Here is a 13,809-nt window from a genome sequence, read left to right as displayed (position 1 = left end):
CTTTTGGTGTTTTCTTTCCTAAGTTATCAATCATTATACCTCTTAGATTCAGATGTGAATCTCATTGAACATGTATCTCTTACTCAAATACACGTTAGGTACTGACTAAAGACAACTTTTAGAATGCTGCAGTTTGCGTTTCTCTACATGAATAGTCTACATGTCTACTCTGAATGGTTCAGCTGTCGAAGCAGAGTAGCCTGACTGCCTTACGGCACACAATGCTGTTCCTGTTTTTCAAATCCTCCCGCTCAAGCTGACCTTGGAGTGGTTTGTCAGTTCCAGCACGTGCCCGTACAGTCACACATTCCTCCCTGTAGAGGGAGTGGCTCAGTGGGGAATGCGTGGGAGCCAGCCGTTTTCCTGACGAGCCCTCTTAGGTCAACAGTCGTGTGAGTGTGTGCATGTGAGAGGGAGGTGAAGAGAGAGAGTCACGTGTTGCAAACACGTGAGTGAGCCGGAGTGAAAGAAGTTCTGCAACTCCCTCTCTGGTGGCCCGCCAAACTTTCAAATCCTGGAGAGTGTCCCATTAACCCTGAGGCTATATACAGGGGGCTGGGCCAGCTCTTGTATTTGCATTCCACCGTTTGACGTCTAATGACTCGTGTGTGGCTGGCTAACTATTTATGGGAACACGTTTCTTTAGCTGTGTGTCTCGTGCCACTCGAATGCAACCTGTGTTGCCAGTTAGGAAAGCATAGTCAAGCGATTCAGTTAAATCATTTGCTTCATCACTAACTTGTAGATGACTCAAACCGAGAAATACCATTAAAACAAAAGATAACAAATACATGGCATGGGTTTACTGCCCTATTTCTGTGATTTGTAGCGTTCACACATTTTGGTGTGGCTGAAGTAATCTAACACTTCCTGAGCCTTTGAGGTAGTTTTCCTCTGACATTGACTGTCTGTTTTAAGTCGCTTTGGATAAAGGCGTCTGCTCAATGCCATAAATGTAAATGTAGAATGCAAATGTTATTGATCTCAGACAGATGCAATGGTACGCACCATTTAGAACCAAAACAATTGTTTACACAGACAGATTGGTGAGGTACATGGACAGGGCCATCACATGAGTTCTACACCACAGCAACTCTGTTCAATCTACTAGATCCCTTTATGCAACCTACAAGTTCTAGGGTTGAGAGTGCCTGCCTTGTTTCAACAAAGCTGTGTGAGAGCAACTTCATCCCATCTGAGTGTGGATGGGTGGTATAGGTGATGGGACCGTGGGTGTTGGGGATGAATGCTCTTCAGTAACTATGCAAATCCACCACTTCACCCACTCTGTCCTGTTTGACACCCCACCCCAGTTTTGTGAGTACTGGGTGGAGTGCTGATCAAAGGGGCTTCACACAAAGCTGCAGGATGGGTGTCTGCTGTGCACTATTCCTCTGTGTGCTCTGACCCGTTGGCCAGTTGACATCGATGTTAAACTCAAACAATCCCCTACTTTGTTCCTACCCTGTGGTAAACCTTAACACGTATCCCCCACCCAAGGGTGGTGAAACAAGAAACATAACATTGTGGTCACTTTTGTGATATTTTTTTGGTTCAATAAGGCCACAATTTCCTGTGTTTTTAAACAGCCAGCCTTGACTATCATTGGCTCATGTTGCTGGCTGGTTGCCATCTCTCAAACCGCATCCTGTTGTTCTCCGCACTCTCAGCTGCTGGTTTGCTTGAGAGGTGACTGTGAGTCATATGTCAGAAACGTGCAACTGCTTGTGATAATCAGTGTCCATAGTTGCAGTGGTGATCATTTGTTAGCACATTGGTCACACATAAAGGAGACTGAAAAGTTGTACTTTTATGAATTTCTCTTTGCATTAGTCCTAGGCTACACTTTATAAACATTTTAGAATGTCAGTTAACACACCAGTCTATTAATTGGCATGCATGTTGTCACGATGGGGACATTAAATAACCTCAGCAGAATCAGTTCCCTTGCTTTTGAAGTCAGGTTAGAAGAGTACAGCACAGTTTATCACCAACACTATTTTAGCCTCTGCTCCTTCTAGCTGGTTGTGTATCATGTGGCTATAAGCAGGAAGAAGAGAGGAAGACTGTTTTCTTGCTTTCCTCGTGCTTGTGTTTCTTAAGAGGGGGTTTAGGGCCCCTCTGAGCTAAAAGAGCGCGATGAGCAGCTGTTGGATTACAGCTGTCCCTGTGTATCTGAGGCAGTTCAAACTATGCAATAAACTCTAGCATAGCATAGCATAGCATCTCTCTCTCTCTCTCTCTCTCTCTCTCTCTCTCTCTCTCTCTCTCTCTCTCTCTCTCTCTCTCTCTCTCTCTCTCTCTCTCTCTCTCTCTCTCTCTCTCTCTCTCTCTCTCTCTCTCTGGTTTATTTACAGCGCACAGTTGTTGGCTATAGACTATTCATGATATGCATGCCCAGGGCTGCAGACAGAGGGTCCTGGAAAGCGAAGAACCTGGTCAAGACCCACTCCATATGATTCACCTCTGAAGCTTCAAACATCTCTGCATACTATACATAACATTTCTGTTTTCTTTCTCTGAAATATTAAAGATCAATAAGAATGAAAGTTAAATCCTCAAAAGACAACATTGTAGGGACACATTTGCTACAGATTGACATACTCATTTAGCTACAGTTGACGTACACTTACATACAGATTTCAACACACAATTTTCAACTGGCATTTTCATACACATGAGCGCCATCTAGTGCTTAATGCAAACAATCTTCATCATGTTGGTCACCTGATCAAACGCGGAAGCCATAAACAAATCAAGAGAGCTACCCGGACCATCATCAATACGTTCAGTGATCAATGAATATTCGCTGTAGTTATCAACATATTGACATTCGCTCATGACAAAATCATGGTGCAGTGTTTCCTGATCCATACCATTGGCCCGGTCAGCACTTTGACGGCAGGGGAGAGCCGCGTGCTGTACTCTCGTGTTTTTGGGCCAGAGGAGGGCACGGACTGCGAACTGACACCGGAACAGAGGCGTCTTCTTCAGAGGGAGAAGTTGGCAGTAGTGGCGAGGTGAGCCACGGTCACCTGGCTAATTTATAAGATGCGTTTGGAGAGACAGTCTGGCACCCAGGCTGCAAGACAGACGAGAAACATAGCAGCATCACTGAATGTGTGGTGTATGAGTGATTTATTTGGGGTCCTGTCATCGCATGCCAAGATTTGAGTTTGAGCACAGTTGTGTACTCGGCACATTACATAGTTTTACACACTTTCTTAATATTTATTTTTCTCTCCAAGGCAGGTGCGAAGTGCTGCCACCCTGTCTCGAGAGGCTGCAGGGCGGGTGATCGTGGAGACGGTGCTGGGAGAGGAGGTGGTGGCCCTCCAGGAGGCTGACAGTGGGGTTCTGCGGCTGGGTGTAGGAGACCCTTTCTCTGGGGAGCGGAGTGCCCTGTGGCTGGGTCTTCAGAGCCTGGGGTTCACACTGGTCTGTGAGCCTCATGAAAACCTGCTCTTGGCTGAGGGGACCCTCCGGAATCTCACCCGCCACTGCCTGGAGCAACTCCGCATGCTGGGTCCAGGGAGCGAGGTTATTAGATTCCTCATGTATCATTTTCATTTATTATTTATAATAGTGGGCGTAAAATATGCTGAAAGAGCACAAACCAGCCACCTGACTTTGAATTTTTCATAGGCTTTTTCACATGGAATAATTCATGTAATGTTTTTAGTATTTATATTACATTATTTTGTACTGTCCAGGTCCTGCTGAAGAGTGACCGCATTGACGTACTGCTCAGCCGCCTGCTTCCCCATGGACAACTCCTCTTCCTCAACCACCGATTTAGTCAGATTCTGGAGAAGGATGTGGCTGCCTACATGGCCAAATGAGGCTGAACCACCTGCTTACATCAGGGATAGCCTTCAAGAGTGAGAATGAACTGCTCTGACTGAGCTTGGGATGTCCAGACCTAGGTTAACAGCAGTGGAGGCTAGTGGAAGTAGAAATCAAGAGGACGGGCATGCATTACAATTAGCCCGTCTTCCGATTTGTACATGTACCTCCACCAGCCTCCCCTGGTTAGCAGTACTAGGTGTGTTTTGACCTGCGGTATCTAGGTCAACTGGGTCAACAGTAATGAACACAACTTGACTTAAAATCTGTGAGAAGACCTTGCGAGTTATTGTCACAGGACTGCATTGAGTAACACACTGCATAGTGGGCTGATGGATTCTTGCTATGAATTTCTCCAGTAAGCTCAGGAGATGGCACTGTTCACACTGTCTAAATGTTGTGTAAATGGTCGTCTGTGGGCAAGACCCCATCTCAGCAAGTAGTCATGTGTTGTATGAATTAAAATATTACATTTCTGACTTTTTAAACATTAAAAGGTATATTGATGTATTGCAGCAGGGAGTGATTTAATTAACTCAATCTGCATAATGCTGATCAAGAAAGTTACTTACACATTGTTTAACGAATCATACAATATGCAGTTTGAATGTTGGAGTTGTGATGAGGGGCAGCACAAATAGCTTGCAACCATTCAGATTTCAGGAATTGTTGGGGCCTATCCTGTTTTTAGCAGTCGTTGGGATGGTGGGCAAGACAGTTCCCTTAGTAAAGTGTACTATGCCCATTAGAGGGCAGTATTTACACATTTGGAGGAGTAAAATTGCCAAATTGTATACTAAAAGGAGCAAAAGACAGGAATAACCAAAGAAATAGCCTCTGCCACTAGTGAAACAATATAAAAATGCCTAGAATAAATATTAAACAGTTTGTTAAGATAATCATTTTATCTGTGTGATGCCAATGTCATTTCAGATTAGTTCTCCAGAGCAGTGAGGTGAATTGCACTATTATTTAACATAATAATTTCTACCTGTGCTGATGATAAAGCTAAAGAGTTACAATTACTAGACATGCCTAAAGGATTACATTACAATCTCATTGCTACGTATGTCAGAATACGTGCTGACTTAGAATAATTAGAAACATGTACCAAACTGCATCAGTGCCCTTGAATTCAAAGGAGTTGGTTCCAAGGGGTGCAGTTAGTGTGTCTGAGTAATGGCATGTTTCTGGGCAGTAACATTTGTGTCATTGGAGACACGTTTTTCGCGTGGTACCCTGTTCAGGGAGAATGGGTTCTGATGGCTGAGTCACTGAAGGAGGAGATGAGGAGGGTTCAGTGCACTGCGTGTAAACCTGCCCACTATCTGCCTTCTGGCTGGACTCTTACATTTACCCATGATCTTCCTATCTAGCTGACTGGACAAAAGATGACATTGTCACAGCCCATCACACTCACTCACTCCATCTCTCTAACCCACATGTTGTTCTTTTACCCTCCATGTGGTTCTAGTGAATATTGTTTTATTTAAAGTCCAAGCACAGGATTTTATTTGGTGTGTTTTTTTTTGTTTTTTTTTGCCAAGCTCATTACATGGCATGCCGACTTTTGTATGCCTTTTGTTAGTGCACCATAGAGACCCGGCTGTGGAGTGTTCTGCCCCAGTCTTGGATTTCAATATGAATTATTTCAACGTGAGTTAAGACTTCTTCACGTTCCCCTCTGTCAATGTGTGTGCTGAGAAATAACTGTACGCCGAGCCATACTTTCATATACATTAGATATCACTTCTATTCCCTTTCATGGGCTCATCTCTTGAATTTCAAACATGGCTGTCAGCAGGCAAGCAAGGTGGAATTACATTGAAATCAGAGGGAGAGGAATGTTCCCCCTGTCTAAGCCAATAACAGTGGATAAATGCCACACATCGTTGGTGTCACAACAGATGCAGATGATCTGTATATTTCAGCCTCTTATTTTGGGGGGTCAGTTGGGGGGCGGAGGATTGTGCATTTGTTTTTGAATGTACCGATGTTTACTAGCAAAGCTAAAGCTAATATAGATTTATGTTAAATATGGTCATGATATTTTTTTTCTTGTGATAAGTGCTCTGTCAGTGCACTGCTAGACTAGATTATCTGGCTATCACTTAAAAGGCCCCTAACCCCTAACCCCTCCCTCTAGTCTCATCAGGTTTATGAGCGAATGGGAGGAAACATCCTCCTAGCATCTCAAATCGTATTAGATTTTCAATTTCAAGCAGTGAAACTGTTTATTTCAGGTTTCCTCTGCCAACAAAATAAGACACTTTTCACTTCTCAACCCGATGCTCATGAGCAATGTGTGTTTGAGCTGTATTCCGCCAGTCTGGGACTTACCCTACTTCAATCAACCAAATGAATAGACAAATAAGTAAATTATGACACAATTAGGTTCTTCCTGCTGTGTGTGGAATTCCTCTGAAGGTTTACTGTTTTTCTTATTATCAATGAAAGGCAGGGTGGCCTGTGGGGAACTTTCACAATGAATTACAGGTTTATTAAGAAAACAATTAGAACAACGGCAATGATTTTTTCTAACCTCCTACTTAGAATGTTTTGCCACTATGTTTTTGTTCTCGTTGCTTCCCTAATTAATGAGATGTTCTCTGAATTAGCCGAGATTGGTGGTAATCTTACAGCATGTCAAAACGGGCTTAAAATGTGTAGCAGGTAGCTTGTGCGGATAGTCCTCGACCCTCATCATGAAGTCCATCTCTCAGAGAAACTCGCTCAGGCTTGGTCAGACCGGTGCAGCTTGTGGTGTGGTATAGAAGAGAGGAAATACTGCACAAACTCTCTCATTACACTAGCCTTCCAAATGAAATGGGTGGATGTATTATTCATTTGTGAAGAATCCTCATTCAGTGAGCACCAGCAGGAAAACAGGAGGTATCTCGGGCGTTCAGCACAGCGAGGCACACAGGAGACTCATGGCTGATAGTGCTCTGGCAAAGCCCAGGAGAAACCAGAGCGCACACGCTGTAGAAAATAAATTACAGGATGTCCAGAAGGCCTATTCTAATATGATCCTTTCCCTTCTCCAAGTGTAATGGCCCTCTTCCCGTGTCCTGTCCACTGATGGACCCCTTTTTTCTTCCCCTACATACATTTAAAACCCTTCCCAGATGGGAAAGGTTAGAACGATGGATGATTACACGGGGAGGTTACTCAGAAATTAGAGAGTGAAACTAAAACATTGAAAACGGGGGAAATGAATTTGTTACAGTATGCGCCTCATTGATATTCATTATTCCTGCCTGTTAATGTATTTCACCTCACTCAAATCCATGCCTTTGTTCATGCTAAATTCATTTTGCAAATTGTAACTATACTCACCGACTAAAATGTATCTATTAGAAATCTCTATCAAAATTGCGGATGTAATGGAGATATCTCACCTATATACAACACGGTTCCTGGTCCATCTTTTGACCAAGGCAGTCTGATTTCACTCAGCAGATTGGCTGATGTCTGCCATTACTACCACTGGGTGCTTAAAGCATTTTCTCTGCTTACAACACAACAATTCAACGAGAGAATTGGAATTAGAGGAAAGTGGGTCACTCTCTGCACCTAGAGAGTGCAGCAGAAAGCACTATGTGCTTGTCATGTCATCTCTTGCTAAGCTGCAGTCACTCAGCCCTGGCCCCTTGTGTCAAAAGTGTCAGTTTGGCAGGTTGGATCCACACTGAAAGGAACACCACCCAATCCTCCCTCGACTGGCTACTTTTCAAAGCATGAGCTTTAGATATGTTTAGATGGCAACCTGTCATGTCTTTTGCTGCCAAACGACTGCATACATTTCAGACGATTATCTCTTTCACTTTTTATCACTATCTATTGTGACTCAGAGGTGTGTGAATGCATATGGCTTCGTGTGAGCAAGATGCTCTGAACCCCCTCACCTCTATCTCCGACATTAGATTTCACTGCTGTGCACACATATGGTGTAGAACACCCACTTCAGTATATTTATCTCCAATAAAAAATTAATACATTTTCTTTGTGAACGCAACACATACGTAAGTCACCCCTACCAGTTGTTAACTACAGTAGTTATTCAGGAACGTAAAGTGAAGACAGTGTTTTGGAGGTCTGGTCAGGGCTGGATGGAGAGTTAGAATGACAGGATTGTAGTGAAGATGTCTGCCTGGCCTGCTGTCAACATTCCTGGTATTATCTAATCAGTCATTACTGTTTACTTTAGCTCTTAATGAGAGACATCCTTGCCCACAGGTCCCGGTTGTCAGGGACAATCAGAACATGCTCTAGAATGGTACCTGCCTGAGGTTTATGTCCTCTCAAATTGGAGCCTACAACTCCCAACCAGTGGAGCCTGGTGGAGGTAGAAATCGGAAGACGGGCTCATTGTAATGTATGGAAAGGAATGAGGAATGGTATCAAACATTCCATTCCATGCATTACAATGAGCCCGTCCTCCGATTTCTACCTCCACCAGCCTCCACTTCTTCCAACCCTACTAGCTACCAGAGAGAAAAATCTACCTCTGTGACTGTTAAATATGATGGGCCAATTCACAAAATGCACAGATTGTAACTTTCCAAAATGTTGGTAACATTTCTGTCCGAGATTATTGTTTCTCCTCCTCAGATCAGTCCCAGCATCTTTTAGGGTCAGACGGAGCTCAGAGAGGCACATACTAATCTATCACGATGTTTCTGATTCACTGGCTGAGCAATTAGGAACTTGCAACTGAAATATTAATAAAAATGTGAACAGTAGACAAGCATAGCTCACTTTATTGTACTGCAGTTAGGTGTGTGGTGCTTTTATTCAACACAACACCCCTCTCAACACTGCATAGTGGGGCTTACCACCCATATCCCCTGATATCCCCTCATCCTGACCTCCATCTCACCCTCTATAACCAGCCATAGTCACAATTACCCACGTATATAATTACAATCAATTTCAATTTCGAGTTTGGTGAGCAGAGAGAACACAAGGGGTTAATTATCCCTTTGCAGTATTGATTGGTGGTCTTCGCTGGCCTCTTAATTACAGTGAATGATTTGGCACTTGTGTCTGAGAGAGTGATAAGAGATAAGGAGGAGATATCGGTCCTCGTCCTGAGGGGGAAGACCACGGGGTAATCCTGGCTGTCTCATCTCAGGATCCCTCCTTTCCTCCTCTCCCTCCCTCTCCTCCTTTCACCCCCTACTCTCTCCCTCTCCTCCTTTCACCCCCTACTCTCTCCCTCTCCTCCTTTCCTCCTCTCTCTCCCTCTCCTCCTTTCCTCCTCTCTCTCCCTCTCCTCCTTTCACCCCCTACTCTCTTCCTCTCCTCCTTTCCTCCTCTCTCTTCCTCTCCTCCTTTCCTCCTCTCTCTCCCTCTCCTCCTTTCACCCCCTACTCTCTTCCTCTCCTCCTTTGCTCCTCCTTGCCTCCCCTCCTCCTCTTCTCGACAGCATGCCGTTGGCCTGACAGGCACTCTGATGTTAGGGCCATTGATACATCTCTTTACAGGGTTACAATAATTACGGAAAAAGCATCTGTGAATCCTTTCCTTTTGGGGGAATGTACTTGTGAATAGGTGGTATATTTTTGTTGTTGACACATCTAAAAGTGTTGAATGTTGAATGTTGAACCTATTATATTCTTTATACAACACTTGTTTCTTTAGCATAGTATTCTTAGGCAAAGGCTTTCTTCTGACATATTCTCACAAACAAACATCAGTCACAATGCTGTACAATGGCTCGAGGCATTACTACAAATATGTTCAGTTAGGAACGGAAATAATGCAACCACTTTTATCTTCAGTTGTAAATGCACACAAGGCAGATTTTTCATTGAGAAAAAGAAAATCATATCTCTCACCAAACAGTGAACTACCTCTCAAAGTGTGTCATGTTTTATGTATATTTGATGAATGCATGATATGGAATGAATATACGCCTACAGAGAAACACTTAAATCTTTTGTGTGAGCTTTCTATCAGAGCCAGAATACCTGCCGCTTGGATATGCTTGGCTTCACAGGTGACAGTATAGCTTAGCTGTAGAGGCAGAGCAGACAGTGCTCTGAGGCAGTCATAATTGAAAAAGCCCTATGTGAGACGGAATAGATGGAGCTGTAAAGGCTCTGTAATTACTGCACTCACTAATGAGAGATAATTAGGTCATACTCCAATGTCTCCACTGGGGTTTCACCATTCCAGGGAAGTTATGTGAATTTATCTGTCCCGATGGGAGATCAATCTGGGGGAAGGTTGAGTGACAGATGGGCAGTGAGGAGGCGAGGGCGTGGCCCTCTGACTCTGATGGTAAGGCGTTATGAGTGATCTGGGAGACTTATGGTAAATATGAAGCAGGTTATGTTCTGTCATGTTAATGTAACTCTGTTTCAGTACCTGAATAAACCATGCTAACCCACCCACAGTGCATGTTATTGCATTCATGCATATTTCATGTCTATAAGACTCTGTGTGTCCTTTCATGTGTGTGTACGGTTGTGTGAGTTACAATGTATATTTTCACCAGCCTGCTGACTTTTTGGGGGAACATTTGTGTAATGTATTTGTTGTTATAGTCCTCTATGGCAAGATAAAGCAATACATGAATTGATATTGGATTCAACTGTAGTCTTATTTCAAGCATTGTTTTAAGGTGTTTTCTTTGTGGCATCACATTGTACAGTATAGTGATCGACTGTAGATTCTATTCTAAAGCATAAATAAGAACATGTTACTTTTGCTCTTCAAACGGCTCTGAAAAAGATGAGCAACTGTTTTAGCTTAGGAGAGCTGACACAATCAACAGCTATTGTATTGTAACACACAAAAACTGCTCACGGCAGTGTGCGTGTGTGTGTGTGTGTGTGTGTGTGTGTGTGTGTGTGTGTGTGTGTACCTGCACCTGCATGTTGAAGTATCCTTCAGGGATAAGCATTTCCACTTAACAAATAGGCTGTTATAGTCTTTCAAGAGCGGAGCCAACCGTGTGCCGTTTTACTGGATGGACATAAAACAAAAGTGGAGGTGTACCTTGGTGGGTCCGGGGGAAGCACTAATGGGGCTAATTCAGGACTCTCCACCATAATGACCTCCTCGGCTTGCCAGCCATTTAAAGTCATCTCCATTTAATTGGGCAGGATCCTCAATCATCTCAGCGGTTTCTCTCTCTCTCATCCGGTCCCCTTGTCATCCATTACCGTATGCGTTTCTATTTTGGTGCCTTGCAGGCGCATTCTGTGTACTTTCAGAAGAAATCAGACACAAAAAAGTTACGCTTCTTGTCAAAGTGTTTATCAATTCTATTTTCATACCGACGTTACGTAAGACAAGCCTTTCTCTGATGCCTGCGCACCGCACATTCTGCATCTGAATTTGCTATCAGGGTCACACACGTACTGTACTTTTGATGGGCAGTGGGTGAAACTCCCAAGGATACTCTTCAAGGATCATTACACCATAGGATGTCTGTGTGAGATCTATCCATCCATCCATATGATCTGACATCCAGGTATCGGAGAGATTAGAGCCGTGTGTTCTCCATTGTCCTTTTTTCCAGCCTTGGCAGATACAAGTCTTTTTTTGTGCCGACCGTACCCATGACAAATGGATGGTGGCATCTGCGGGCTGGAGGCCCTCTGAGATGGTGACTGTCAGAGGACAGCGCGTTGGCGGGACAGGACGGGATGAATATTCATCACAGCAATATTTCTCCACACGTCATCCTCACCCGGCTGTTTTATCTTCTCAGCTGGAGGGAGAGGGGGAGAAAAGGAGGGGGGGGGGAGGGGGGCAGAGAGAGAGAGGGATGAGAGGGGTAAAGGGAGGGTGGGTGGAGGGGTAAAGGGAGGGAGGGAGGGTGAGAAGGAAGGAGGGAGGGAGGGAGGGATGGATGGATGGAAGTATGGAGAGAGGGGTGTAGAGTAGAGCAGCAGTGACTGGAAGAAATTATTCAGAACGACAGAATACCTGACCCCCTCCCCTCCCTGTCCCTCCCATGCTGATCCTATGTGTGTGCTGTTCACTTAAGTGTGGAAGGTTGTTGCTGTTGTTCTCTGGTCTAAGGATAAATAAACAAGACTGTGCCTCACAGAAGAAACTGGCTGAGATGGATGGCCTTGTCTCGCCAAATGACACACACACACACACACACACACACACACACACACACACACACACACAATTTAATGCCTGGGGAATTTCTTGAATATGTGACATGTATGGATGCATGCACAATTTCCAAGCACACCTATATATCCAGTAAACAAACCACAGCTCTTTGGAGTCTCTCTGGGCTCAGGCTCCCCTCCTGTGTGTCGTATTCATTTGGTACTACATACATGCTGTGTTTACTTGACTCTGTATGTGTGTGTGTGTGTGTGTGTGTGTGTGTGTGTGTGTGTGTGTGTATGTGTGTGCGTGCGTGCGTGTGTGTGTGAATGTGTGTGTGTGTGTGTGCGCGCAGAAGCGTCATGCCTAAAAGGGCACATGCCCCCACATATTTGTCCTGTTTTACATTTACCAGCTGTTAAATTAATTACTATACTTCAGAGCTTATGCCCATGTTTTATTATAATTATTTAGAAAAAGATCCGGGAGGGGACACGCTGGACTGATCACATAAAGTTGATAAAAATAGCTTTAATTCTTGGGTTATGATATTATAAATTATGCAAGTAGGACAGTTAAACACACAAGTCTTAAAAGTTTTTTGAGAACCGATGTGTATCATTCATTGAAATGACCGTTGAACAGCTAAACGGGTAGTCTTAGATAACCTACGCAGAAAATAGATTTACATAAAATGATGCATAGGGATTATGGCTCAGGTGTTGCAGAAATGCTAGCCTCACACAGCCAGAGAGGAGTGCTTCAAATAGAGTGCTTAAAAAAAAAAGTAAAAAGATAACAATGCACACCGCTCTCCTGCTGAACGCTGGCAACGGAAACTACTTCAGCTAACTCCATGTTTTTATTTTGGGCAATGCGTGCACATCGCTTTGTAAACAATAGGATGGGTCGAGGAGGAGGAGGGTCATTGCGTGCAATCCACGTGGAGCCTACAGCAAAATGTTACGAGGGGGGGGGGGGGGGGGGGGGGTGGACTTGCTTACAACTTCCGACAGCACTTTGTACTTCCTGCACCTCTAGAATCTCAATTGAGAGATGATATTCTGGGATCTGAGATTAGAGAAATGCAAAACGCTCCAGCTGCCCTCTGGACCTCCTCCCTCCTTCCCCACGCACTCTCTAAAATATTTGGTGCATGACACCCCAGTGTATATGTGTGTGTGTGTGTGTGTGTGTGTGTGTGTGTGTGTGTGTGTGTGTGTGTTCAGATTGCAGAGTGTTACACATTACTGTTGAGTTTCTTTTTACAGTGTCTGTACCACGTCTCATAAGGATGCGACAAGCATAATGTTAAGTATGTTTGCTACACAGGGTCCACGACAGACAGCTCTGAATCACAGGAGATGCACAAGTGGCAAATAAATGAAGGAGCAGTCATCAACCTTATATTTTTCATTTATCAGAGATGCACAGGCGTGACAGTAACCGTCCTGTGTGGATACAGAAAAATATGAATAGATGAAACTGCAAGCACTGTCACTCCTGTACCTCACATGTTGACTGGGCCTGTGCAGAGAGAGAACAAGGGCAGTGAGAATGTATTATTCCTAATGTATTCTGATGCACTGGAGTGCCACGCAATGCCATACCAGTAATCATCAGTATGCACAGACGTTTATAACTGTGCGTGGAGACCTATAATCTCACGCCAGACATGTTATGAATATGGATGGTAGGGAAAAGTTAAGTTGCTACTCTTTGGATGAGTAAATGGCTGGAGCAACTGAATAAACAGAGTGGGAGTGTAGGCCTATTCATCTCTGTATATGTCACCCTAGGACGAGTCTCATCCTGTTACCATACATTTGTTTGGTCCTGTTTTGTGAAAACAAAAGTATTGTACGTCAGTACATGATG

At 44.0% G+C, this 13,809-nt stretch overlaps 1 protein-coding gene across 1 annotated transcript; it reads left to right on the top strand.

Moving 5' to 3' along the window:
- The first annotated feature begins 2,743 nt into the window (after positions 1 to 2,743).
- Positions 2,744 to 4,361, top strand: ap5s1 (adaptor related protein complex 5 subunit sigma 1). The gene is made up of 3 exons (XM_083683016.1): positions 2,744 to 3,020; positions 3,249 to 3,540; positions 3,714 to 4,361. Exons 1-3 carry the CDS (start codon positions 2,851 to 2,853, stop codon positions 3,840 to 3,842), a joined length of 591 nt encoding a protein of 196 aa, XP_083539142.1. The 5' UTR covers positions 2,744 to 2,850; the 3' UTR covers positions 3,843 to 4,361.
- The last annotated feature ends 9,448 nt before the right edge of the window (positions 4,362 to 13,809 follow it).

The sequence above is a fragment of the Argentina silus genome (assembly GCF_951799395.1).
Source record: "Argentina silus genome assembly, chromosome: 13".
Classification (NCBI taxonomy): Eukaryota; Metazoa; Chordata; class Actinopteri; order Argentiniformes; family Argentinidae; genus Argentina; species Argentina silus.
This window is presented reverse-complemented; position numbering and strand designations above follow the sequence as displayed.